Genomic DNA, 25,574 nt, shown 5'->3' with positions numbered 1-25,574 from the left:
GAAAGCGGCAGCTGAGTTGCAAGAGGAAATTCAGGAGGCACGAGCCGACCTGACGAAATTGGGGTTCAAATTCGAGGTGAAATGATTGTTCCAGATTAAATAAGACTGTCGGTAATAAATTTATTATATAAAAGAAGAGTAAGGTAATTGTTCGATACCTTGACTGTTACAAATCTGAAATTATGTACATCACAAATAAGTTACTAAAAATGTAAGTTAGTCGGGCAGACGCAGAACCGTTCATGCACGATCCGACAGAACGGGTGGTCCACCAGGTAGTTATGAATGGCATCCACTGAAACGTTCGTGTACGTCAAGTCCAACAGCTCGAGATCCAAGTCTTTGATGTAGTCAAGCGTCATGTTCGTGATTTTCTTGTAGCCGCGCAGGGACAGCCTCCGCAACGGCACCGGCACGTCCTTCCGTATGTCTTGCAAGTTCTCGATCTGGACGACCGGCCAGTTCCCGAAGTAGATCCTCCTGTACGCCTCCCGCTTCTCCGGGGGCGGATTGTTGACGGCGACGTCGGGATGGGGCGTCGGGGGCCGCTCCATGCACCGGTGCAGGCTGACGTCGTCGTCGGACTCGCTGCTCGCGACGTTGAGACCGCTGGGGCCCGGCTCGTCCGCCCTCGCTCGCTTTGGGAGAGGTTCCGTGGAATCTCCCCCCGCGCAGGGCTCATTCAGGCGCTTGCGTAGCACCGCCGCAGCCTCCTTCAACGTGACCTGGGTGGTGTCGCTGCTTTCGCCGCCGACGTCGCGGGGGACGATGTGCGCGCTGAAAAAAAAAACATTCAAAAGAATCCGGACAATGTTCAGCAACCACCTACTCGATCAGGCGTCTGACTCGTGCCCGGGAGTTGTGGTTGGACTCGGAAGAGTCGGCGTTTCGCGGTTCGTCGTTCTGGGGGGGCACGTTGTTCCTGCACCTGTCCCTGTGATAGTACGACGTCGGTTTCTCTTTGCGGCGCTGCTCCGTAATCTTGACGACGTAATCGTCGTCGTCGTCGCTGTCGGAAAACTCCTTGTTGGGCATGTACGTCTCGAACATGACCTCGTAGATCCGGGACTTGGGGACCCCCCGATCGGGGGGCGACCTCCGCCCCCTCCGGTTGTTCGACTGCAGAGCCGACAAGTCCATCAGACAGACGTTGTTGTCCGGATCGTTCATGGAGGTGTACATGTCGCCGTTGACGTTGTGGATCGTGAGGACGGTGTTCGGCTCCCCCGGAGACCGGGGGTGGTTGTGGTTGAACAGCCCCCGACTGTACGTGCTGTTGGCCTGGCTGCGGCGAATTATTCGACTCAGTCGGACAACCTTGTCCGACAGTTTACGCCTGACGGGGAGATCGCCACCCCCTTGGTCGTCGCTGTCGTCACTGTCATCACTGCACGAGTCCTTGGGGGGCTCTTCTGCAAAAACTACAGTAATCGGTGTTGTGGATGGTGTCGACAGACCTTTATCTGGTTTGTTCCGGATGTTCTTCTGGCGCTCCTCCAGCCGACAGGTGCACTCGTTGTAGGGGTCCAGGTAGAGGACGCTCTCTGGGAGCCCCGCCGCGGCTCGCACGCTGAAAGCGGACACATAGTCCAGGAGCCCCCTGTCGTCCAGATCGGTGGGGCTCTCGTAGTTCAAACCGTTCTCTTCATTGATGAGCGAATCATCCAGGTCGAACTCGTCGTCCTCCACGAAGAAATCTCGAGTGGGGGCCCCTTTCACGATGTCCAGTTTCCGCTTGAAATAGTCCAGCTTGTAACTGATGTCTTCATTCTGCAAGTAGATGGCTAGCAGAGAGGGGGACTTGTACAGGGACCTGATTAAAGTGTTCCCCAAGGCTGAAATTGTCAAATTAGAAACGCGCTGTAAAAACAGGGGCTCAGTTACGTGATAATCTGGCGTCAAATATTTTCAACTGCTTGAATCCTTGCCCCGAAAGACTCAAGTATGCTATGGAGTTCTCGATGTTTCTACACTTGTAAACGGACAAAATCTCTAGACTGACGTATTTTGAGATGGGCATAAATGCACTGCTCGTTAGCCAAGTGCATTCATCTAAAATCAAAACCCGCAAATCCGGAAACTTGTCTCCCGAATCTTTGAAAAACTGGAGAGGATTGGTCACTACCGTTTTCTTCAAGCTGAGCTCGTGCAAGTGCGCAGGAAACGATGAAACTCTGTACTGAAAAATTTGAGGTTATGTTTGTTGAAATTTTGAGGCTGCGTCTTTACGCGCTCGCCGTCGATTTTTTGGTTTTCCACCGACACGATGACGAGATTTCTGAAGTGTCGAATCGTGCCGAAGTACTCGTCCGAAATGAGCGTCTCCAGTTGGCTGTCGGCACGGGCGAGGAACGTGTGAGTCCTCTCGTAGCACCGGTCCAAACAGTACGACAGTTTGGTGCGGTCGTTGGGTGCCCGTCGGGCGTCTATGCGTCTCCATAGCGATGTGCCCGTTCTGATTATTTCGTCGAAATGCGTGCACGTTCTGAAAAAATCGTGTCCGGAGAGATGTTAAAGTCGATTTGGTGCGAACCTGCCGAGAAGGTACAAACTTGTGGCGTCCAAGTATCGCAGAATTTCTAAGATCACGTAGGCGGACAAGTCGGCCAGGTTCAGAGGGGCAGACATCGCGAATCCAGAGATAACCTCAAAATTTTTTCAAGGTGGGGGCGAAACCGGACTCACAGGTTCTCACAAATGACCACTTGGAACACATGTTGCGGTTCCGCTTTTACTGTAAATGTTGCGGTTTTTTCGCCAGAAGGAATAATTGTAAAAAACACAAACATTTTTAGTTCGAAGCTTCGCCGCTGGCATTGAGGGGAGCCACTGGCGTAGTGGCGTTTCAGTTTTGGAGCAAGAACTCATTCAGTTGTGGTTTTGTTTTCGTAATTTTAAAATAAAGTGTTGAGCAATAACTTTTTTATAAAGAAAACTATGTATTTTTTAGTATTTTTTTGCTTTAACGATACATAACATAATTTTATTGGAATTATTTCGCCCTACTAATGTGGCTGCACTGATCACTGATCCCCCTTTTATCTCTGTGCTTTTGTCTTTATCTATGGTCCTGATTTGACAGATGCCAGCTGGAACTCTGAAACTAATTTGAATTTTGAAAATTCGAACATGATTTAACAAGAACTCGCTCATTACTAGAATGATTAATAAGTGTCTTTCGAAGAATAACAAGTTAGAGGAGGACATAGAGCCGCTGTTGAAGTGTTGAGTTGCGGTTGTGTTGTTTAATCGACATAACCTCAAATCTAGAACAGCTTCCTGACTTTAAAACATGTGAACCGGTTTTAAAATGCGTTAGAGTCGTTAATTTTCAATTTTTTGTGCGGAATGGAAGATTTCGAGGTGAAATGTTGCGTCTGCTTAACTTCCACACAAGACGCAGCACAACTCGACAGCTGCGATTTCAAAAGCGAGTCCTTGATATCCAAACTCCAGAATGTAGTCCCCGAAGTGGTAATGGTAGGCTTTCATCTGTAAATTAAACGCTAGACATTCTACTGATTGCAGGAGTGGGCGGAACAGTACAGAATCTGTGAGCCGTGTGGAGCAGATTTAAATGTGGCATATGAGTTCCGAAATCGTTGCATACAGCTCGATTTCGAACGCAAACAGGCTCTCGTGCCCAAAATCCTAGACAACAAGCTATTTATATGTAATCATTGTGGCACAAGCGTCAACAACAAAACAATCTTGACTGAACACATCCAAACCCATCACTCCCCCCAAATCGATAAAAAATCTGAACCAGTTCAAATAAAAAGATTTGAATGTGGTACTTGTGATAAGTCCTACTCTACTCAAAAAGTGCTCAAGGCTCATTCGAAAAAATGTAAAAATGAACAGGTCAAGGTGCGGAAGAGTCGCAGTTTTTCTTGTGAGGTGTGTAATTTGGTTCTGACTCATGCCAAGCTGGTCGTCGAGCATTGCGTCAGTGAACACTCGATGGACAGAAAGGTGGTCAAGCCTTACACTTGCGACGAGTGCCCTATGAGATTCTCGTCTTCGGCGAATTTGATCCAGCACAAGAAGTACCATGACGGGAGTCGTAGCCACATTTGCAGCTTCTGCGGCAAGTCTTACATAACCAAGAGCGACCTTACCGTCCACGAGTACACGCATTTTAACAGGCGGAACTACAAATGCGAAGTTTGCGGTAAAGCTTTCAACACAAATAAAAACCTCCGCTCGCACATTTTAGTCGTTCACACGAACTCGAGCCTGTGGAAGTACGGTTGCGACGTGTGCAGTCGAAGATTTCCCTTGAAATCCGGCTACGAACAACACATGAGGAGACATGCTGGGGACAAACAATTTGTTTGTCACATTTGTGCCAAATCGTTCGTCAGCAGAAGCGAATTGCAGAAGCACATGGGGTACCACTCGATGGTCAAGCCTTTCAGATGTGGGCATTGTGATAAAGCCTACAAAGAGAAGCGTCTCTACGAGATACATCTGACCAAGAGTCATGGAATTGGCGATGCGAAGATACCGGTCAAAGTCAAGAAATTTGCGTGTCACGTCTGTCCCAACACTTTCTTTGACAAGCAGAAATTGGAGAGGCATTTGCGCACGCATTCGGGGGTAAAACCCTATGTGTGTAGAAACTGCGACAAGAAATTTTCCGACAAGTATTATTTGAAGCAGCACAGGAAGAATGTTCACAATTTGGACGACGAAGACGAGCTCGAGGTGCAGTTTCAGTCGTTCACGTAATTTTAATCCATCCATTTTAAGATATTATTTTGATTAATAAAGTGAGGTTATGTTGACAGAAAGTGGTGTTATGTGCAGAGACAACTTTTATATGTAGACTGTAGATTTTGAGGTTATGTTTAAAAATTCAAGTAATGGAAAAAGTCGTGAGGAATTGCACTGTGTGTCTACAAAATGAGGCAGATTTGCGACAGATCACCGAAATCGATAATAACAATCGATCGGTGGTGTGCAAATTGCGATCCTGCGTTCCCGAAATTGTAATTAAAATTGTTTTGTTAAACTGTGGATAACTTTGAAGTTTCAGGACTGGAAGGAGGATTATATGATTTGTGGGCCGTGCAATGCTGACCTCGATTTGGTGTACCTGTTTAGAGAAAAATGTTTGAACTCGGAAAATTTGAGGAGTCAAGAAACAGTGGCGTCACGTCCATTTCCTTCCGAAGACAATTGCGGCTCAATATCTGAACGTAAATCGCAAAAGTCATCGCAGTTCGCGTGTCAGGACTGTAACTTGACGTTTCTGAGCAGCACCAAGCTCGTAGCGCACTCAGTGAAGGTACATCATACCGAAGCGAAAACTGTCAAACCGTTCGTTTGTCACATTTGCGACAACAGATTCGCGTGTTCGTCCAACTTGTTGCAACACCTGAAGTACCACAACGGCAGTCGCACCCACGTTTGCACCTATTGCGGCAAGAGTTACGTCACGAAAAGTGACTTGACAATACACGAGAAGACCCACTTGAACAAAAGAGAATACAAGTGCGAGCACTGTTCCAAGTGCTTCAACACGCACAAAGACTTGCGCTCGCACAAACTGGTCGTCCACACCGACCCCAGTTTGTGGCAGCACGTCTGCGAGTTGTGCTCCAAGAGATTTCCGATCAAGTCAAATTATGACGCACACATGCGTCGCCACAAAGACGAGCGGCCCTTCGCGTGCCACTTGTGCGACAAGAAATTTATCGACAAGAGCGTGTTGCAGAAGCATTTTCGCTCCCACACCAACAACAGGGCGTACGTGTGCGACATCTGCAAGAAAGAGTACAAAGACAAGCACATCATGAGCATACATAAGAAGAAGATTCACGGAGTCGGCGACGTGAAAGTGCCCGTCAGAGTGAAGAAGTATCTGTGTCATGTGTGCCCCAAAGCGTACTTTGACAAGAACAAGTTGACAAGGCATTTGTGTACGCACACGGGGGAGAAACCCTATTTTTGTAGAATTTGTCAAAAGAAGTTTATCGACAAGTCGTACGTGAAGCAACATATGCGGAAAACTCACAATATCGTGGAAAATGAATGAAAATTTGACAGTTGGCAGTGCGAAATTCCCTAGATTTGTGAGGTTAGATCGATTGTTTATATTGAAAATGAGTGGATTGGAAGGTGTTTGTTGTGTTTGCGTAAAAAGTGATGTGATAATTATCAAAACGGAAGGGAAGTGCGATGGCGAAGATGGAATTGTGTTTTTGCAACAGTTGCGTGATTGTTTCCCCGATATTGTAAGTGGAAATGATGTAAATATGAGGGTTTTGTATTTTGAGGTTAGGTTTCACATTTCGTGAAAACTTGAATGAAAAACTACATTCTTCCTCTGTAAAAACTGTATTCGATAATGCTGCACGTGGTACAATAGCTTTTTGTACAAATTTATGAGATGATTTTGTGTTTTTGTACATTTTTTGTTGTACACAATTTGCAAGCGAGACATTGGTCTCCCAAGACCTTCTTTTTTAAATTATAGGAGTGGGACGACGATTCAAAAATTTGCACTCTCTGCTACCAACACCTGCAAATCACGTACGCGTTCAGAGAGTCTTGTTTACGATCGATCGAACTGCGTCGTCTGTACCTGGAGGAAATCGAGAAACGGGAAGCGGCAAACTGGGAAGTTACTGTAGAAGAAAATCGCATTGAAGAAGTCAAGATAGAAGAGTCGACAGAAGCGGTCAAAAATTCCACACGAGTGACGACAGACTCGCCGATAAAGTCGTCAAAAACTTGCACTTACTGTGGACGGACGTTCAAAAGAAAACAACACTTGTTGGGCCACGTCCGCGCCCTTCACACGTTCGAGAAACCTTTCCAGTGCGACCTGTGCGGCAAGACTTTTCCGGTGGCCGGTAAACTGTACTTGCACAAGTTGCAACACGACAACGAACGGTCGTACGTGTGCGTGTTTTGCGGTAAAAAGTTCGCCCGGCCGGACAGCTTGAGTAAACACAATAAGACTCACGAGAACAAGAGAGCGTACAAGTGCGACGGGTGCGAAAAGACGTTCAACACGGCGAGCAACTTGAGGACGCACAAGATATGTGTGCACGCGGATCAGGAGGAGTGGAAGTACGAGTGTAGTTACTGTTTAAAGAAGTTTCCGCTCAGCAGTAATTTGAACAAGCACCTGAGGAGGCACACGGGAGAGAAGAAGTTTTCGTGCGGGATTTGCGGCAAGAGTTTTTTTGATAAGATCATGGTGCAGAGGCACTACAGTAGTCACTCGAATTTGCGGACGTTCCAGTGTGACAAGTGTGATAACGCGTACAAGAGCGAGTTTGCGTTGAGAAAACACGCGAAGACGACGCATGGACTGGTGTAATGAAAAACTGTTTTAATAAAGTTGACTATTTGAGAAAAGTGGATTCATTATTATCCCCCCTCACCGCCAATTCCAGTTCTTGCCCACAACTGGGAAACAGTTTTACGGTTGCGAGCAAAAAAAACTGGTCCTCAAAATCAAGTTTTGGCACAATGGAAAATGCTCCATTGTAAAACGGTCGTAAATATCATAACCTATCATGTTGTATGACGTTAATTGTCATTTTTTTGACACTTTGTTGACATGGGCATAAACAGGCAGGGAAAATTTTTTAATTTGTGACAATCTAACCAAATTTTGAAATGACATTGACGACCAGAATTTTTTGCTCGCGACAGTAAATAGCACAAGACAAAAGATTGTCCAGGTGTGTGCGGAGATAATTTAAATTTGGAAATGTGAGGAATTTTGATGGTTGAAAATACGAAGCCCCATAGATTTTGAGATGGGTCTGGCAACACTGCTCATCGGTGGACATCAAAATTTGGTGATTGTGTATCAGACTTTTGAATTGTCACTCAAAATCGTGGAGGGAGAAAAGACTGGAGATGGCACTAATTCAAATAAGTGTACCGGCCCGCGAAAACTACAGAGTCATAAAAGGTTTCTGAATATAGACGCTAGGCCAATGGCTTCCTTCGCCTTCCTTCCAGGCGCATTGTGCTTCTTTATCTAGCGCATTGTGGACTGGGTCATAAAAGGTTGTTGCACGTGCTTTTAGAAGGTTCGGATTTTTAACATGGGAAGCATAGGAAATGCCATCTCCAGTCTTTTCTCCCTCCACGCTCAATCTAAAAACTGTCAATTTAGAATTAACTCTTTCAACCTAAAAGATGCTACAGGTTATTCTAAATGATTCAATTGTTAATTTAACAAAAATAAATAAACATCTCATCACCGCACTTTTCACCTAAAAAATGACAGTGACAGTGACAGCGACAAAACTGACAATTCACATGAAAGCGGCAAAAATGTAATAACATGGGCATGGCCTACTTGGACTATAATAATTTAAAATAACCTGTAGAACAATTGTGTTATACAGGTGTCCCACAAAAAAGAAGACGAGTCCATAGATCGCTTATTTATTGGAAGATTTAAATTATCTATACCAAAAAGTGAATGGTTGTGAATAGGGTAGTGGATAGTCTGGGGACCTAACCTCACAAATGTAGGGAAGTTCGCACAGCCAACAGTCAAATTTTCTTTCATTTTCCAGTAATTAATGATTAATGTCATACAACATGATGACAGAGATGATAAGTTATGATGTTTACGACCGTTTTACAATGGAATGGAGCATTTTCCATTGCGTCAAATAATTACATTAACGACCAAAATTTAATGTTCGCGCCTGTACAGTCGCGGCCGTTGAAAACTCAGACACTTTGACAACGCCAAACTTTTGGCTTTGTAAGTGGTACCGAAAGTGACGTTTCTTAAGATGTCACTCAAACATTATCCACATTAATTTCTCTCGCAATGACTGTTATATTCACACCGTCCCTCAGTCTAACACATTTTTGCAAATCAGATAATTGCGGCATTTCAAAAGTTACGCTCGATTCTGATCTAATATGTCAAAAACTGACACTGACTTTATAATCCTTGATGAAAATCCTGTTTACGCTAATCAAATTTCGGAATTTATACAGAGTGTTTAAATCTTTCCTGTCTGAGATTTCAACGGCCGCGACTGTACATGTTACGCTAGGTATCGTAGAAAGTACCAGAGGGAGACACTTGTAACATGTTGCGACTAGTATACGAACTGGTGAAGATATAAGGGTTGATGAAAAGATTGCTCGTCACTCTGGTTTTCCTTCAAAGCGAATAAATCTTTCGCCTTTTACTAAAGATTTCCGTGGAGGGGAACAATTCAAATGAGTCTACGATGAATTTTTCGTATGCTCGGCGAAAGCTGGGCGCTTGACATAATCAAAGTGCAGTTAAAAAGATGATCAATAAATCAATTGTCTGATTCGGTGACTCTGACGTGCTCTGACTGTAACTCATAACTCTGTACGGTCGCGATCAATAATTTTTGAACGCTTAATTTCATTATGCAACGTGCTGTATGCTGTCATACATTCTAAAACGACCCTTATCAAGTTATCAATCTTATTTTCTTTTTCTTATTATGTATTAGTTAATAAGTTAACCACAATTTTGAAAATGTGAATGATTTACCGACAAAATTATTCAAGAAGTTTTAATAAATCAGACAAATGGAAATGGAATTGAATTGTTTACATTACAAACTGCGAAAGTAACACTTTTAGGTGCGAGGTGTTTTTAGATGGCCGAGGCTAAGCGTAAGCGTAGCCGAGGTTATTTAAAAACTCCGATCTCGTATTCTGGCTGAGTACTATTGTGAGCAAAAAAAGTGGGACATCAACATCACTGCTTTGACTTTTAATGTGAAATGACCCTTATCTGTTTCTAACCCTACTTTGAATTGATTGACGTTTGTCATTAAGTGTTGTAGGTAATGAGTGTACCTAAATAAGCACGTCGTAAATATTTATTTAATGCAAAGTCCCAATCAAAATCTACCTTTATCAAAAGAAAAGGGCATTTAGAAAAAGAAAATAGGAGTATAAAGTAAATTTTTAAACTGTCAGTTAGAATAGTGTCAATGACAATAATCAAAGGCTAAATAACAATAAAGCTTGAACTACATCGAATTTTTTAAAAGCTGACAGAAATTTGATGTCCCACTTTTTATGCCCGCAATAGTACTCTTGTGATCATTAAATTTTGGACATCATTTTTCTGTCATACAAAAAAAATTACTCTACTAATCATGCTTTATTGAAATTGTCTACAATTTGCCAATATGAGCGATGACAAAATATTAAGTTTATAGTTTTTATTTATTTATTTTCTATTTTTATTAATTAAAACCTCGTTCTATTCCATTTGTCTGATTTTTAAAACTTAATGTTTTGTCGGTAAATCAGATATTCACATTTTCAAAATTGACACAACAATCAAAATTAAGGTTATTAATACATAAAGGTTGTTTTAGAATGTATGATAGCACGATGACACTAGTGTCCAAAATTTATTGATCGCGACTGTACATGCAAAATTGTCTTCCCTCCTTTTTAATTCGTTGCTAACCACGACCAAATTCTCCAAATTTGAAAATTCTTAATTGTCACTTAAAAATGCCTTAAAAGGTGCAAAGCAGAAAAAATAGTGTATGATATCTCGTTTATAAGGCGTTTTTTTAACGTCCGTCAAAAAAAGTGCCAAGTTTTTTCATTCGTTTGCGTCCATAAAATACGTGATTTTTGAATCGGTCAAGAAACGTTAAAAAAAGTGCCGTAGCGTGTCATTTTTTAACGCAATAATAAAATTTTTCATTCATAATTAGTAGTTTTTTTAACAAATTCGTATATAAATTGGGATTTTTTTGGCATGAGTGGGCCAATTTAAAACGCAACGAGCGTTTTAAAGGTCTACGGGTTCACACAGGAGAAAATTTTCAAATTTTGAGTGTTGAAAAATTTGTTATCTAAACTTACGAGCGCCAAAAAATTTTTTGTATGCAACTCGTTGGTAAAGTATCTTTTTTTTTACTCGGCGGATTTACGCACTCGCTGCGCTCGTGTGGCAAATTTGCCTTCTCGTAAAAAAAGTATTACTTTTCTCACTTGTTGCATAAATAACTATTGTAACACTTACTCCTAAACCCGTGCATGCTACAAAATACTTCTTAAAAAAACTCGTGTAATATACTATTATTATTGTTTTCCTTTTATTTTTCGCCCAATGTACTTGGAAGATAAGTATTACAATTTAATAGTTTTCCGTTAGTTTTTTATAAACAATAACAATACGGTAGAGCACCATTTCGAGGAGAAAAATGTACAAATAATGCTTTCAAATGTACAGTGGGTTGCCTAGTATCGAATAAATAATGGAAATATTTTTATTGCATGATTGAAAATCCAGATAAAAATACGACGCAGCTCAACAACAACCACGTAAGAATCCTGGAACTGCCCTTCCCCGAACCAGCAGGCGAATCCTTGTCGAAATTGCGCCCATAAATCGCAAAAGTGAAGAGACGATTTTGGGGTTTTTTCACCGAAAACGTCCTCTTGACGCTCTTCTCTCCCACTCGTTCTCCAGTCCAGTAGGTGTCGCTCGCGTCGATCGGTCGTATCGAACTGAGCAACGAATTCGGGAAGAAAGTCTTATTCTCGCCTTCTTCGTATCGCGTCTGGATCGTAATCTCTTCGAAGGTCACGGGCCACTGGACCTCTTCATATCTGGCAAATCTACGACCGCAAGACGACAACGAAGAATTCAGACACGCGACCACGCCGCACGTCTGGATCCCTCCGTTGTACATGCCGCGGAACGAGCGCACCCCCGAGAAGACCACCAGGAGGTACGAATAAAACGGGAGGTCCGACCTCGACTCGGATAGAGACAAACGGAGGTCGAAGTCGCAACAGAACTCGTCCTCGTCGTCCTCTCCGTGACACAACCTCTTCTGAATGTTCTTCACGGCGGTGTCCACCACAAAAGAGGCAAATCGTGGGAGGCTTGTGTCGGTGAATATCGTGAAGTTGCTCATTTGTTCGGCTAGGAGATCGACGTCTTCGGGGGGCGGCGGTGGTACTTTGCCCCCCACGCTCTCGAAAAAGAAGGTTTGAAAGGTGTCTTCGGCGAGGAAACTGCCGGAGATTCTGCTCCTGGAACCTGGAAAATTCAGTGTGGAGGGAGAGAATCACGTGGGGGGTTTTGTACCTCTGTAAACTCCCGTTCCTCCAGAACCAACAATGGGGACGTTGGTACCGGCTCCGAAAAAATACGTGTCGTGGGCGTGGGCCCACATCTGCTGGGCCTGAAGTGCTACAAAAAAAAATCACCATCAGGTGTTTTGAAGTGACTTACTGTCTACAAATTTTAATGTGAAGACGCAAAAGACGTTCGAGATACAGATTCATCCGTTACTTAGACCATCCGAGGGCGCACCTGTCAAAAACGGCAGCTCCGAGTGCCACATGGTGGGAAAAATCACCCCATCTACATTCTTCCTCAGCAAATCCTGAGCCGGTCTCTTGAACAACACATCAAAACAAGTAAAGATCCCGAACCGGACTCCGAAATCGGTCTCGATGACCACCTCTTCGGGCTCGTCGGGCTTGTCCAGGTCCCTCTCGCCGAAGAGGTTGTACTTGCGGTACCTACAACAACCGATCAACTCATCTGCGGCACAGACTGCCCCACCAACCGATTAACAATCCTCCCGCTTCGGTCGAAAACCACGTCGGTATTGTAGAAGCGAAAGCCAAACTTGGCGCAGTTGTCGCCCGCGTTGTCGATGTCGCATTTGGACTTCTCCACCAGGTTGACCACCATGTAGGTCTTGGAAGCGGCGGCCGCGCAGGAGAGGTTCGTCAGGACGTCGGCCTGGCTTGCGGACTTGCAGGGGTTGTCCGAGACGCGCACTTCGACGGCGGTTTCGGGGGTGTCCCGGAGGCCGGCTTCAGGAAACACGATCAAGTCGAGTTTCTGGAAATGACATTGCAGATTTAAGGGAACAGGATGGGGTAAATAGTACTTTGGGGCTCGCTGATTTCACGATTTCGACGTATTTCTTGGTGTTCAGAGCGACCGTGTTGTTGTTTAGGGCGCTGGAGTCGTGCAGGGGGCGGTACTCGACTACTGCAATGTTGGCAGTGAGGGAATCCCACGGAGAAAGAGTCTAAAACATGCATTTTTTCACTGCGTGGCAGTGAATTATTGATTTACTCACTGCAGGAGCAACCCAACCAAGGAAAAAGAAAACAAGAGGAAGCATTTTTCTTCCAGGTGTTAATATCTGTGGTTTTATGTCACATATCATGTCTCTGCTCGTGACCCTGCATAACAATGATGTAAATAATCACAAAACACACAGAACCCAGTTTTACAACGAAGATAAGATTTTATCGCGGATCTCCCAAATTTTTGAAACTGTTTGATTCATTTAAACCGAAATAATGAAATTCAAGCTTTTTTATGACCGGTTCATTTACAGATTGGGATTAGACTGCTTTAACAGTCTTTATCACCTTAATTTAATATTATTGTTTCCTTTTATCGTCCATTTTGAGGCAAGTGTCATAATGTCGAAGACACCGTGACATTTGAAAATTATTCAAAGTCAAAGCCACCTAAGTTTAAACTTAACACAGTGATTGTTCACCTGTTAAATTATTTGCAATTAACCCCCAGGTACGTTTTCTGCACTTTTTCGGTACTCACAGCATCCCTTTAAGACAAGTATTTAAATTTTCTCGCTTCCGGGTTCTCGTTTTCCGGTTTGTTCAAATTTGAAGTTTGAGGTTATGTCACTCAACTCAGGTTTGACCACTCGAAAAATAAGTAAAATTCCTGGAGCCCCCGACAAGATGTGAATGTCATCGGCGTATATTTTTACGAAACACTACATGCGCATTCGCTCTTGCAAAACAAACTGAATTAAAAATAATCAAGCTTGAAGAGATTGCAAAGCGGAATTTCCCAATGACCAATCGCATCTCTGCTGATAATGCAACATACTTGCGACTTAAATCGACAATAACAAACACCAACAAGAATTTCACATATCTGCAGAGTTGAACTAGTTCTCTTCCTTTCGACTATCTCTTTATTCTTTTCCTTCAGTTTATCTCTTCCATTTCACCTTTTTTATAGTTTTGTTCTTTTTAAATAAAAAAACCCCTCGACCTTAGATATACATTTATTGGATCCATCAAGACAAATACAAAAAATTTTAAAACTTGCCACACTCTAATACTCTTTTCTGTGATCCCTCCGTTGCCGGTTCCAATCCTGATTGTTCCCTCTGTAATTCTGCCTATCCCCTCTGAAATTTCCCTGAAACTCCACTGTCACCACCTCATCTTCGTCTCAACACCGCCACTCACCTGATTCATCCCCCTCGAGAAGAAATTCCCTTGTTTGGTCTCCAAGATCCTCTCGTTGGAGTCGACGAAATTGTTGATCTTGTCGGCCAACTGCAGCGCCAGGGACTGCAAACGCGATGGCTCGCTCCTGTGCATCACCACCGTCTGAGTCGGATCATCTAGCGACGCCTGAAACCCACATTACCACCTGGCGACTCTTCGCTCCGCACTCACCATCAGCTCTTCGTTGATGATCATCTTCGAGATGATGGAATGTACCACGGGCTTCTCCAATTCGAACATCTGCGCGAGCGTCGCCATCGAGATCGAGTCGTAGACGTGTGAGTAGGTGAAAAGGTAGGTGCGCAGCGACTCCTCTTTGATCAGCTTCGTCAGCATGGCTCTGACCGCGTCGGCTTGGTAGAACAGGTCCCACACTTTGGCGTTCATCTTCTCGTTGATGATGTAGTTGTTGCACGCCGACCAGTTGCCGTTGCGCATCGCTTTCGCCGCCGCCACCACATGCTCCCGCATGCTCTCGGGCGGGCCCACTAGGCTCTGTCGCTCCGAACTCCTCAGCTGCTGGTAGAAAGTCTTGGAGATCATGCGGCGTCTGGCGTCGAACTCGTGCGCCGCCATGTACGGGATCTCGATCAGCATGGCGGACACCAAGTAGACGCACTCGAGCAGCTCCAGGTTGATGTGCATGTGGAAGGGCATCTGGAAAGGGGGTCCCGGTTAGCACCGACGCGAAGGATTTGTAGTGTTTGCAAAGAGCGTGGTGGCGCTGCTGGCAAGCTTTCGGCCAATCACGAACAAACCACGTCCCACGCAAGTCCCGCCTCCCATCAATATTTCACCTTACCTGTCTTTGCTTTTCGATCTTCTCTTGTTCTTTACTCCTCTCGTGTTGCCTCTGCGGCAGCAACCCCTGCGCCAACAGCTCTTTAGGCTTGCCGGTCATCATCAGATCCACGAGACAGTTGTGGGCGTCTTTGATGTTGGCGTGACGGAATGCGCACAGTCCCAGATGGGCCATGGTACGATTGTAGAGAATCTGGGTGCTGGGGTCGGAGTGATGGATCGTCTCTTGGAGATGCGACATCAGTACTAGATCGCGCGCTTGGAACCAGTTGTCGTGAAGGGCGTGGTGGTAGATGTGGGACAAGATGGCGCGGGTACGCAACCGATCGGTACCATCTTTGGCATAGATGAATTTGCAAAGCTTCTCCATCTCTTGCACCGAAGTGTAGATGTCCTTCGGAATCTCGCCCTGAAGAAGAGGACTTTAGATTTTTTCCGGTACTGGCTGTACACTCGACTTACCGCTTTCTGTTGGAGCACTCGCGGGTCAAATTTGTAGTAGAGATGCTCGATCTTGCGTAGGTAGATTCTGCAGATCTCCGACGGTACGTTGGTCCTCTCTAGGTACTTCATGGTTTTGTCGATGATCCCGCTCACTTTGGCCTCGTCTTTCAGCCTCTCGACGTACTCGTTGCTGTGGGGGTCGCACTCTTTCAGCAACTTGGTGAACTCGTCGTCCAAACGCTCGACGGATGTGAGGACGCACCCTCGGATCTTGAACGGGGGCTCTTCCAGATTCTCGGTTTCTTCGGTGACCGACTCCGAGACGAACAACTGGGGGTTGCCCAGGAGGACGTCGAGCATTTCGGACATCCTCTCCAGGAGTTTTATCCAATACTCGGGCTTCATGGCGTCGGATACTTTCGGGTTGTAGTCGAAAATTGCGGAGATGATGGCGAACTTGATTTTGACGTAGATGGCGGCACCGAGCTGGTGCTGATCGGAGACGTTTTGCAATTCGTGGAGTAGCTCGATCTGTTCCCTCCTATCTGTCCTCTTCTTCCCTCTAGCGGCCATAATTTCGCTCAGTTTCTTTATGACAAGATTCAGATCGATTTCGGCGTCTTTCGCAAACATCTTGGGCTTCTCGCTGGGGATGGCGATGCCCCCCTTGACGTACTCCCACTCGCCCTCGCCGTCCTCCTCGTCCTCGTTCCGCGGCTTTCTCTTCTCCTTCTCTTTGCGCTCTTTTCTCCTCTCTTCCTTGCGTTTCTCGCGCTCTTCGTCTTCTTCGTGCACCGGTCCAGTCTTCTTCAAGAAGCGTTCCCTCATACTCTGGTACTTGCCCTCGTCTTCGTCGGAGCTGTCGGAACTGGAGTCGGTGTCCGAAGGCCAATCATCCGAATCTGACGACCCCTCGGCGTCCACCACTTGCTTAGACGCCGCCTTCGCCACCGCTTTGACTGGTATTTCAGTCTCGGAGTCCGGTTCTGGCTCAGCTACAAATCACAATTAAACATTGCCGAATACACCACTCCCACTCACGTTTCTCTTCTTCTTCCTCGTCATCGGGTTGGTCCGGATTCTCCCTAAACTTCGATATGTCCTCCTCGAAGTCCTTGATGTATTTCCTCAACTTTTGGCGCATGGACGCCAGCGACTTGCTGTTGTTTTTGCTCATGTTTTTGCGCCCCTCGCGATCCTCCCACATCTCGTTGATGAAGTCTTCCATCTCGACCAAGCAACGGGTGAAGAAGCGGGGGGTTTGGCCCGCCTCTTCTTTCGCTATCACCGGCAGCGCCTTCACGTAGGCCTTCTGCAGCTCTTCGAAGCTAGTCAGCATACTGCTCATGTCTTTAATTTTTTTATAGTTGCGGATTTGTTTAATAATGTTGGTGAGTTCCTCGTAGCGCTTCTCTTTGGCGGAGCGAACCACCCGTTTGACTTCCTCTTCATCGTCGCTAAACTAACAGATTGAGGTTGGGTCGAGGTCAAGAGGTTAAGGGCTACTTACGGTGTAGACTTGAGCTGGTGCGCGCTGGATTGGCTCCTCCTCGGACGAGCTGTCGGAGTCTGAGTCCGAACCGGCGAAGAAACGACTCATTTTTCACTGTTTTGTCTGAAACAGATTGGGCAACATAACCTCAAAGCAATGAAGCTCAAGCGCCATCAAATTGGCCACAATATCGACCACAGCACCCATTTTACAATCGACGTGCTTAATCAAAATTAATTCGCGGTCTAAAATTATTTATTGCTTGTGATTTAAGCACTCCTGTCAGGATCCATGTGGTCCAAATCAGGGTCATCTACGCCCGACAACTATTTCGTTTTAAGAACTATTGCTTGGTCAGTTTTAATAAAACGGCTTCGGAGTTTTCAAAATGTGTAAAATCATCAATAAACTTACTTAATTAAATCCCTTTTTCACTTAACAGATTTCACAAAATGTAACCACAAAATGGCCAAGGACCTGTCAAATTAGGACCTTTTTGTTAGCGTGGTTGGTAATCCGGAAATGACCGACTGGTTGCGGTTGGTACCCGTGTAGAGAAAAACAAGATGGAGTGATTTTTTGAATTATTGAATATTGGTTGATTTAGCGTTGAACCCGCAATCTGGACGTGGTTTTGAAGATTTCGACGAATAAATGAGGTAAGTTACAAGTACTTTACTTTGTAGTCGGGCCAATTATCTTGATTTGCACAAAAACATTGAATTGCAGGAGTAAGAAAATTTTAATGTTTCATCGCTGCAGTCTAGATTTTTCCAAATAGTTACGCCAATTCAGCAATGAAATTTGTACAATTAAACCTATTAGTCGACTAAATTTACAAATCATCAATTTTTTAAGACTTACTTTTTAGCCATCATATTTGGTAGCTTGGATTTATCCATTTTTTTAGCGGCAAATTCAAACATGTTTCAACAGTAATTACGCCATCTTGGAAACAGCAAAACTGTCATATTTTATCAAGCGATTATATACACAGTGTTACATTATACAACTATAACTATAAAAACAATTATTTCTTCTTGATGATGCTTTGAATCTTCTGCCACTCCCTGTCCAGGTGAGCCTTTTCATTTTTATCCTTGTGCTTCCTGGATCTGCGCCCGTCGGCCATTTTGAGCCCGTATTGGAACGCCGCTTTGGGAAGCGCCTCCTTCTGGTTCATATAGTCTGAGTACTCTTCCGCCGTATCGAAGTCCCACCTCCCAATAGGGCCCTTCTTGTTCCCCAAGTCCATCTTGGAATAATCGACTTCATCATCGGAATCGTCTATCGCGTCGTTCATTTCTTCCAGTCCTGGGTAGCACTCTGCGTAGCCCTCCGGTTCTTGCGCCAGCTTGTTCAGTATTTGCGCGGACTTGTTAACCTTGAACGAGGGGCCGTTGCTCTCGAGCGGTTCTTCTTGTTTGTCGAAATACGGCTGCTTGCCGTGATCCCTCGACGAAGCGTGCTTGTTGCCTCTGGAGGGGACGTAGTCGCCGAGCTCCCCGTAGATGGAGTCGTCGGTGGCGGCGCGTTTAGCAGGTTTCTTCCCCTCTTGTTCTTCAGATTGTTCGTTTTCGCGCGCGTCCGGCTGGCCTCTCTTCGTCTTCTTGTTCTTGCGGTTGCCTTGTCTCAGGTAGCTCAAGATTTGGGTGAGTTTGTTGATGACTATGTCGTTCGTGGTGAGGGTGGTGGTCAGCTCGAAGGACGGGACGTCGGCTATTGACCGGATCAACGTAGTGGGAATGTCTGACTCGGCTTCGTCGTCTGCAACAAACAAAATAATAATTTGTCAATTGAAGGAAATAAAACTTACCCAAGTCGATGACGTAAGCCATGCGCCCTGGCACGAAGATCTCCGACCGCTCGATGTGCCTCGACTTGAGCGAGCAGATCGTGTGATAGATCGACTTCCCAATTTTAGTCTTGAACTTGAGCTCATCCTCCTCCCTCTTCTGCACCTCCTTCTTCTCTTTCTCTTCGGACGTCTTCGTCGCCAACCTCTCCAATTCCTGTTCCTGCTCCTGCTCTATGTGCTGGATCTCGCTCCTCACCTTCTGGAGCAGCGCGTAGTCCAATCCCTTGACCAAATGGGTGTGTTCCATGTCACCACCCAAGAACTTTGACTCTTGGATCATCTGTCGGCGCCTTTCGGCCGCGTCGAACCCCGACTTCAGGTCCGGCGCCACGGCTCGGTACGCCTGTGCCGTGGCCACGGGGTCGTCGCTCTGGTAGTCCGGATTGACCCCCTGGCGCCTCTCGCTCGCCCTGTCTCTGTACTTCTCGGCAAGCTCGGCCATTTTGTTGTCCTCCTGCTTCTTCAGCTTGGCGTAGTAGCTCTTCTTCTTGCGTCGCGCCTCGTTCTTGTCCTCTTTGGGGGGCGGCATCGACGACGAGTTGGCCATGGCCTCCCGGATCGACCCCGGAGCCGGGGCGTTCGCGGGGGTCGACCTGGGCGTCATCAACAGCTTCCTGAAGTCATCGTTGGTCAAACGTTGCGACCCGGGGGCGGCGTCCGACGGCATCTTCTCAGAGTTGTTTACCACAGCCTAACCCACAGAACACTCACCACAACACTGATAACAGACACTGATCAAGTGATCAAATATTTTGACAGTTCGCGATGTTGACTCGCGCGCCCTCTATCGACGAATGCGTTTCGACAAATTAATTTAAAAAATTGCAAAACGGACACCTAAACGGCACTATTTTGAAAAATCTATTGATTTTTGTTTATATTGGAAAATAAAGAAATCCCGGGGCGCAAACTCGAGTGAAATTCGATACGGGCGCCGTCGAGATTGTAGTTTTCTGTAATAGTTACCGACTGTTCGACGCCATATTTGTTTGATTTTGCTCTAGGAAGCGTCTGTTTTGTCGGCTTTTGAAGGAATTTGCGGGTTTTGTTGTGTTGAGATAGTTACGGAAACATCATAAACTAGTGGTAAGTGGGATAATTGGCGTGTTCGGGGGACCCCGGCCCGGTGCTTCGCCGAGTCACGTTTTGATCGGTTTTATTTCAGCCCCGCCAATAATTCACAAAAATGAGCAAAAGCAAAAGGAACAGTCCTTCGCCAACAGAGGACACGAATCCCGAGGAGTACGTCGTGGAGAAGATTATCGATAGTAGAATAAACGCGCACGGAGTGAAGGAGTATTTTTTGAAGTGGATTGGTTATGATGACAAAGACAACACATGGGAGCCGGAAGAGAATCTCGACTGTCCCGGTTTGATCGCGGCGTTCGAGGCGGAAAGGGCGAGCAAAGAAAAGGAGAGAAATAAAAAGCGCAAAGCGGGAGGGACGCCGACTCAGGAGTTGAAAGGCACAAAAAGGAAGAATGAGGAGAAGAAAGTGCACGGCTTTGACAGGGGCCTGGAACCGGAAAAAATTATCGGCGCGACCGACAGTTCAGGACAGTTGATGTTTTTAATGAAGTGGGAAGGTACAGATGAGGCAGATCTGGTACCAGCCAAACAAGCAAACGTGAAGTGCCCCCAAGTTGTGATTAGGTTCTATGAGGAACGTTTGACATGGCATTCACCCACCAATGACGAAAATAAAGCCGAGTGAAAACTTAGTTGATAAGCATATTTTCTAATGTACATATAACTCGATTGATCCGATGTAGGTTTTATTAGCTACAAGCTAGCAAATCTTCAGTCGGCCATTAATATGTAGAATCTTCCCTTATTTTGACCTCTCCAAGTTTGTTCTCCTATTAAGTAAGTTTAATTTTCTTGATATATCTTAGTTGTAGATCATGTTATATTTTTAGCGTTAATTTTCTCAATAGACTATTTGTAATAATTTTTTAAAATCTAAATAAAAGAAAAAAATTATCGTTACTATTTTAATCAAACTAATTGAAACATTTTAGCTTCCAAGAATCTCTTGGAAGGTGGTCCCAGAGTAGCCCACGTCGCTGGAAGGGGCGTTCATGAAATAAATGTACATCCTAGAATGACACAATCAGACGGGGCCAATCAATCAAGCTCAATTACCTAGAGTTGGGCACGCCGAGTTCTTTGGACACCACTTCGGCCAGCGCCTTCGAATGTTTTTTGTTTTGATCGACTCCCAACGCCCCGATGCTCATCAGAGTAGCTTGGGCGGCGGGTTCGGTCGTGCCGCCCCACGACATGTTGACGCCTCCGATGACCGTCGCTACGCAATACTTTAAACGAAACGAATAAGTGGCGAATGACAAGAGATATAACCTCAAACTTACGTTTATCGGTTTTCCCAGCGATTTCGATAGGGTTTGGCAGAGTTTTTGTGGCAAATCGGCCGGAATCTTGGCCTGGGGGACGTTGGTCTCGAGGCGAAAGTGTGGCATTTTTTATTTAATTTTTTTGTTAAAGTTGTAAATGCAGAATTTGACCTTGCACTGTAACCGGGTCAAAGTTGGTGGTTAAAGTGTCGCTGGTCAGACCAGCCTGGTCTGGTGTCTGACCCTTCCTGGTTGTGTGTCTCAAATTACATCCCTTTGTTTTAATACCTAATTTTCAAGAAAAACATTTTTTTTGTTCGACACTGTCAGAATTTGAGAATTTTCCCCTATGTGAACGGATTTTGATAAATGTCACAACTTGTCAAAACGAAACGTCAAACTAATTTTAAAGGTTTTAAGCGATTTGGAGCCTTTAATGGGCTCGTCGAACAAAAAAACGTTGTATTCAACTCGTTCGTGTGTAAATTGGCCCACTCGTGCCAAAAAAGGCCCAAATTACACACAAACTCGTCAAATAAACTACTATTATTATTTCCAATGTATTGATTGCTATATACCAGTTTTTAACAACTTATTTTTTTAAGAACAATGCTTTTAATTCATGTTTGTGTGATATTAATTCAACGATAACATTTCCATCTGACTCTGACTGGTCCAGTTATAAAACAATATTATTCAACAAAGCGGCGTTTTGCATTTATGTGGACAACTATACTACCGCTAAACTTGAATTTTACTGACACTGACGCCGCTTGTTGTGGATAACGATTTGAATAGTTGAGCCTTTGGAAACGGCAGGCTACCTACGCATTCCATTAAACTTTATAAAAAAAAATACCCTTGTACCTAATAAGACATTTTTCAGAGAAATGTATCTAATACGTAACAGACAACCGTTTGTTCTTTGTTGATAATTTGAGTTTTACAGTTTTACAGGTCGACCAGTTAGAGTCACATGAAAACCCTATATGTTTCACCAGGATGTTGCGCCCTCCCACATCGCTCACGAGCAAAATTCTCACGAATTATTTTTCACTATATTTCACAAATTAACAGTTTTCGAATAGTTTCGACATTTAGTCAACTTCTAATTTCTTGAAAGTACCATCGAGGCCAAAAATGTCTCCAGTGGTCTTGGGTTTCCCCGGTCTCTTGTTTTCGTCCACCTTCAGAGTGTCGATCCACTTGAATAAATCCATATTTTCGAGAAGATTTTTGGTGTTCTCCTCTAAAATGCCACGTTTTCACAATTATTTGAACTCGGTGATACCTACCATGTAGTGTTGCTAGTGAGGGATTCTCACCACCGTAGTCCTTGGGCATAATCTCTTTTGGCACATATTTATACAGAGTTTCCATCGACTCGTGAAAATTTAACTGAAAACGACCAATCGAAAATTATTGCGAGACAGCTCCAACTTTTTACCATATCGAGTAGCTCCTTCTTCAAGAAGGGTTTCGCCATCTTTACGAGTTTATCCGTGAAAGGGGCCACGTTAATGCAGTGGAGTCCTTTTATCCTGACCGGTGTAGCTTCCTGAAACTCTCAGTTATTAAACACAACGTCTCGGTGGGCTTCAGACCTGGACGTAGAAGAGGTGTTTTTTCATGGCGACCAGGTTTACTCTGGTCAGGTGGCCAAAACTGATTCCCTTCATGTCGAACAAGGCCAACACTCCGTTGGAAGTGCCCTTTTGGTGAAGATTCCACATCGTGATCAAATCGAGGAGGTTAATTTGGTTGACGTGACGGTAGTGCTCAGGAGCGGGGTCTAGCAGCTTCATGCAAATGACAGCGTAGCCTTCTGGAGTTGTCTTTGGTAGGAGGTTTATGGAACTTTTGAGGGGTTAGAACTTGCAAGTTTTGTATGGAGAAGAGTGAGAAGACTTACCCCACCGAGAGTTCCTCTTTGAGGGACTCCACACTAGGCGTGCCGAACAGGTCGGGACACAGAGTTCGCATGGTGAAGAAGTTATCGATGGCGATTTTCGCCGGCTCTATTCTGTAGTAGCAGCTCTGGAGGAAGAGCACCAGGTGCAATTCGGGCACTTTGGGCAGGTGCGGTTGCTTGGCCATCCATTTCGACAAGATTTTGACATCTTCGCGTTTCAGATTTTTGTCTTTGGCGTATTCGGTTTCGACGTCGACCATTTGGATCGACATTTTTTCTCGAAATAATCTTTATCAATTGTTTTTACTAACAAGTCAGCGGTCATGACCTTGTTTTTCTTACTTCATGATTAAATTCTAAATTTGAAATATGTAAATACATTTTATTGTTTTCAACTGTCATAAATTCTCATTCTTCTCTTTTGTAAACTGCCTCTTAACTGCCCTAAAGCAAAATGAGCAGATAACGAACCGTTGGCCTAGACAAACACATTCAACGTTACATTTCTGACAGGTTTTGAAAAATTTGTCAAAACTGTCAAAAGCAAATGCGAAACCATTTTTAAAAGATTTGGAAGCTTCAGGGACCTCGTTTCAAACAATAAAATTTTGTATGCAACTCGTTTCTGGGTAAATTGGGCTTTTCTAATTGCCCTCGCTACGCTCGTGCTTTAATCTTGTCCCTCGGGCAATTAGAAAAGCCCAATTTACACAGAAACTCGTTGCATAAATAACTATTATTTCAAAACTCAAAGCGCATTTATTGTGTTTCGTTTTTTCGAAATCATCTTCAGACGACTCTGAGGCAACGAGATCATGTTTTTGAACAATTAAACCTGACATTGAAAAATGAAATATTGATTTAGGAGATGCTTGTCATATAACCTTGACGTTACATGTACACTGCAATTATTCTAACGACAATTTTATTCTAAATGGAATTATTACCATTTTGCTTCACAATTATATTTGGAAATATTTTGCTGACATTTTTTTTCAATTGAGATGACGTCAATTGTGAGCGATAAAAATCCCATTTTAGACCGCAGGTGCGCCCTGACGTTATCAGGTGCACGCGGAAAAACCGTTTTGGAAAATTTATCATTTGGACATCGCTCCAGCTGACCTGACACCTCTGGAAAAGTTTTGGAGTCGACTTACCTGCGATTTTTCAGCGTTGCGTCGTCAATTGTTGAAACGAGACTGACCGTGAGCGTTATTGCTGATTGTTAAGATTTGTCTACGGCGTCGGTTTAAAAGAGAGACGTTAATTTCAATATTAATCAAATTCCAGTTTCTTGAATATATCTTCGACCCCAAGATGTCATCCAGGATTGGCGGTTTTCTCCAGACGAGTTTGCTTCTTTTCCCAGGCGAAAAAGGGAGGTTGTTGGGTAGTTTGGTCTTCATTTGTTCTGAAGCGGGGTCAGATCAGATGGGTTTGGGGGTGTTGTTGTGTCGTGCAGGACTTGGGTGTGGTCAACGATGCGGACTTGACTTGTTTTTATAAGACAAATTCATTCTATTTGACAACTTTTTATAATAGTGAACATGTTTTAGTGTTTGTGAACTGACAGGATGCGTTTTGTACCTTCAAGGACTTTTAATGTTCACAGTATTAATTAATCACTGTGTACCATACAGTGGGTTAACAATACAGCCACGAGTCAATGTTGCAGCATCAGTGAGTCAGGAAAACAGCGCCTCAAATATTTGTTAAACACCCTGACAAAGCATTTGAAAAATACGTTTATAAATTTAATAATGTACAATTACAAAAAAAATAGTTCATTCTTCAATGAGCGTATAATGATGCCTATTATGCCAAGAGAATGAAAATTACAACACGAGCCATAGGCGAGTGGTGGAATCATCCGAGTGAATAATAGCCATTATACCTACTATACTTTCTCCACGACTATACCAAGAAAAAATAATCGTTGAAAATTGAATTTAATTTGATTTTTAATATTTGACAATTAAAATTGTACCTCGTTTAGCGGTTGCTACGCGATGCACGACTTATTGTTTACAAACGCATCGGATTGGCGATTTGTCGTTGCAGAATGAAAATACGAGGGTGTGATTGGCCGACAGCTGTGGATTTCTGTATATTCTAACACAGGCCATGGAATTGATATAATTCTTTAATTGAATATCCACCAAGAATGCATTCATTTCTTTAATAGTCGTGGAGAAAAGTTTTTCTGATAAAAACAACACCAAGAATTTTTTTATTAATACAAATCCGGTTAATTGGACAAATCATTTTTGAAACATTCCCCCAATGGCAGTAATTGAGACGAAATCGTGTCGGAAATATCTTCCGCATATTTTGCGAATAGCTCCTGACTCATTTGATAAAATTCTTCGTCAGAAACATTACTTATATGTTATCATT

At 44.2% G+C, this 25,574-nt stretch overlaps 9 protein-coding genes, 1 non-coding gene and 1 pseudogene across 11 annotated transcripts in view; 5 read left to right on the top strand and 6 right to left on the bottom strand.

Moving 5' to 3' along the window:
• Positions 1-106: 106 nt before the first annotated feature.
• On the bottom strand, positions 107-2,813 carry LOC138128884 (uncharacterized). Its single transcript, XM_069045106.1, has 6 exons — positions 2,534-2,813; positions 2,230-2,485; positions 1,885-2,179; positions 1,458-1,835; positions 830-1,412; positions 107-777 (listed from the first exon to the last, which is right to left on the bottom strand). Exons 1-6 carry the CDS (start codon positions 2,626-2,628, stop codon positions 204-206), a joined length of 2,181 nt encoding a protein of 726 aa, XP_068901207.1. The 5' UTR covers positions 2,629-2,813; the 3' UTR covers positions 107-203.
• Positions 2,814-2,982: 169 nt separating this feature from the next.
• Positions 2,983-4,796, top strand: LOC138128890 (gastrula zinc finger protein XlCGF26.1-like). The gene is made up of 2 exons (XM_069045114.1): positions 2,983-3,474; positions 3,529-4,796. Exons 1-2 carry the CDS (start codon positions 3,349-3,351, stop codon positions 4,732-4,734), a joined length of 1,332 nt encoding a protein of 443 aa, XP_068901215.1. The 5' UTR covers positions 2,983-3,348; the 3' UTR covers positions 4,735-4,796.
• Positions 4,797-4,858: 62 nt separating this feature from the next.
• Positions 4,859-7,374, top strand: LOC138128909 (zinc finger protein 271-like; annotated as a pseudogene).
• A 1,770-nt stretch (positions 7,375-9,144) lies between these two features.
• On the top strand, positions 9,145-9,264 carry LOC138130043 (U5 spliceosomal RNA). The gene has a single exon (XR_011159477.1). It is a non-coding gene; the product is annotated as a U5 spliceosomal RNA (small nuclear RNA).
• Positions 9,265-11,080: 1,816 nt separating this feature from the next.
• LOC138128885 (vanin-like protein 2) lies at positions 11,081-13,837 on the bottom strand. 2 transcript variants are annotated; one of them, XM_069045107.1, is made up of 7 exons: positions 13,607-13,837; positions 13,116-13,221; positions 12,921-13,064; positions 12,591-12,871; positions 12,332-12,543; positions 12,104-12,208; positions 11,081-12,055 (listed from the first exon to the last, which is right to left on the bottom strand). In XM_069045107.1, the coding sequence occupies exons 1-7, from the start codon at positions 13,609-13,611 to the stop codon at positions 11,277-11,279; spliced, it is 1,632 nt and encodes a 543-aa protein (XP_068901208.1). In that variant the 5' UTR covers positions 13,612-13,837; the 3' UTR covers positions 11,081-11,276. The 2 variants fall into 2 exon arrangements, with proteins under 2 accessions (XP_068901208.1, XP_068901209.1); XM_069045108.1 differs by having other exon boundaries at positions 13,548-13,836.
• A 231-nt stretch (positions 13,838-14,068) lies between these two features.
• Positions 14,069-17,502, bottom strand: eIF3c (eukaryotic translation initiation factor 3 subunit c). Its single transcript, XM_069045104.1, has 8 exons — positions 17,465-17,502; positions 17,069-17,173; positions 16,600-17,020; positions 15,577-16,553; positions 15,116-15,523; positions 14,485-14,970; positions 14,272-14,439; positions 14,069-14,221 (listed from the first exon to the last, which is right to left on the bottom strand). Exons 2-8 carry the CDS (start codon positions 17,156-17,158, stop codon positions 14,135-14,137), a joined length of 2,637 nt encoding a protein of 878 aa, XP_068901205.1. The 5' UTR covers positions 17,159-17,173; positions 17,465-17,502; the 3' UTR covers positions 14,069-14,134.
• Positions 17,503-17,596: 94 nt separating this feature from the next.
• LOC138128907 (uncharacterized) overlaps positions 17,597-25,574 on the top strand; it is a 51,947-nt gene continuing 43,969 nt past the window's right edge. The window contains exon 1 of the mRNA XM_069045141.1: positions 17,597-17,709. The gene's annotated coding sequence lies outside the window, so the exon portion shown is untranslated. The remainder of the gene's footprint in view (positions 17,710-25,574) is intronic.
• Positions 18,000-19,658, bottom strand: beag (IC cytokine homolog beag). Its single transcript, XM_069045113.1, has 2 exons — positions 18,867-19,658; positions 18,000-18,817 (listed from the first exon to the last, which is right to left on the bottom strand). The coding sequence occupies exons 1-2, from the start codon at positions 19,573-19,575 to the stop codon at positions 18,081-18,083; spliced, it is 1,446 nt and encodes a 481-aa protein (XP_068901214.1). The 5' UTR covers positions 19,576-19,658; the 3' UTR covers positions 18,000-18,080.
• On the top strand, positions 19,835-20,892 carry LOC138128905 (chromobox protein homolog 3-like). Its single transcript, XM_069045139.1, has 2 exons — positions 19,835-19,994; positions 20,074-20,892. The coding sequence occupies exon 2, from the start codon at positions 20,095-20,097 to the stop codon at positions 20,620-20,622; it is 528 nt and encodes a 175-aa protein (XP_068901240.1). The 5' UTR covers positions 19,835-19,994; positions 20,074-20,094; the 3' UTR covers positions 20,623-20,892.
• Positions 20,889-21,659, bottom strand: LOC138128906 (macrophage migration inhibitory factor homolog). Its single transcript, XM_069045140.1, has 3 exons — positions 21,281-21,659; positions 21,054-21,226; positions 20,889-21,007 (listed from the first exon to the last, which is right to left on the bottom strand). The coding sequence occupies exons 1-3, from the start codon at positions 21,386-21,388 to the stop codon at positions 20,926-20,928; spliced, it is 363 nt and encodes a 120-aa protein (XP_068901241.1). The 5' UTR covers positions 21,389-21,659; the 3' UTR covers positions 20,889-20,925.
• Positions 21,809-24,580, bottom strand: LOC138128898 (alpha-tocopherol transfer protein-like). Its single transcript, XM_069045128.1, has 6 exons — positions 24,335-24,580; positions 23,175-23,618; positions 22,867-23,119; positions 22,710-22,820; positions 22,558-22,660; positions 21,809-22,511 (listed from the first exon to the last, which is right to left on the bottom strand). The coding sequence occupies exons 2-6, from the start codon at positions 23,444-23,446 to the stop codon at positions 22,360-22,362; spliced, it is 891 nt and encodes a 296-aa protein (XP_068901229.1). The 5' UTR covers positions 23,447-23,618; positions 24,335-24,580; the 3' UTR covers positions 21,809-22,359.

Source organism: Tenebrio molitor, chromosome 4, assembly GCF_963966145.1.
Source record: "Tenebrio molitor chromosome 4, icTenMoli1.1, whole genome shotgun sequence".
In the NCBI taxonomy this organism is placed as follows: Eukaryota; Metazoa; Arthropoda; class Insecta; order Coleoptera; family Tenebrionidae; genus Tenebrio; species Tenebrio molitor.
This window is presented reverse-complemented; position numbering and strand designations above follow the sequence as displayed.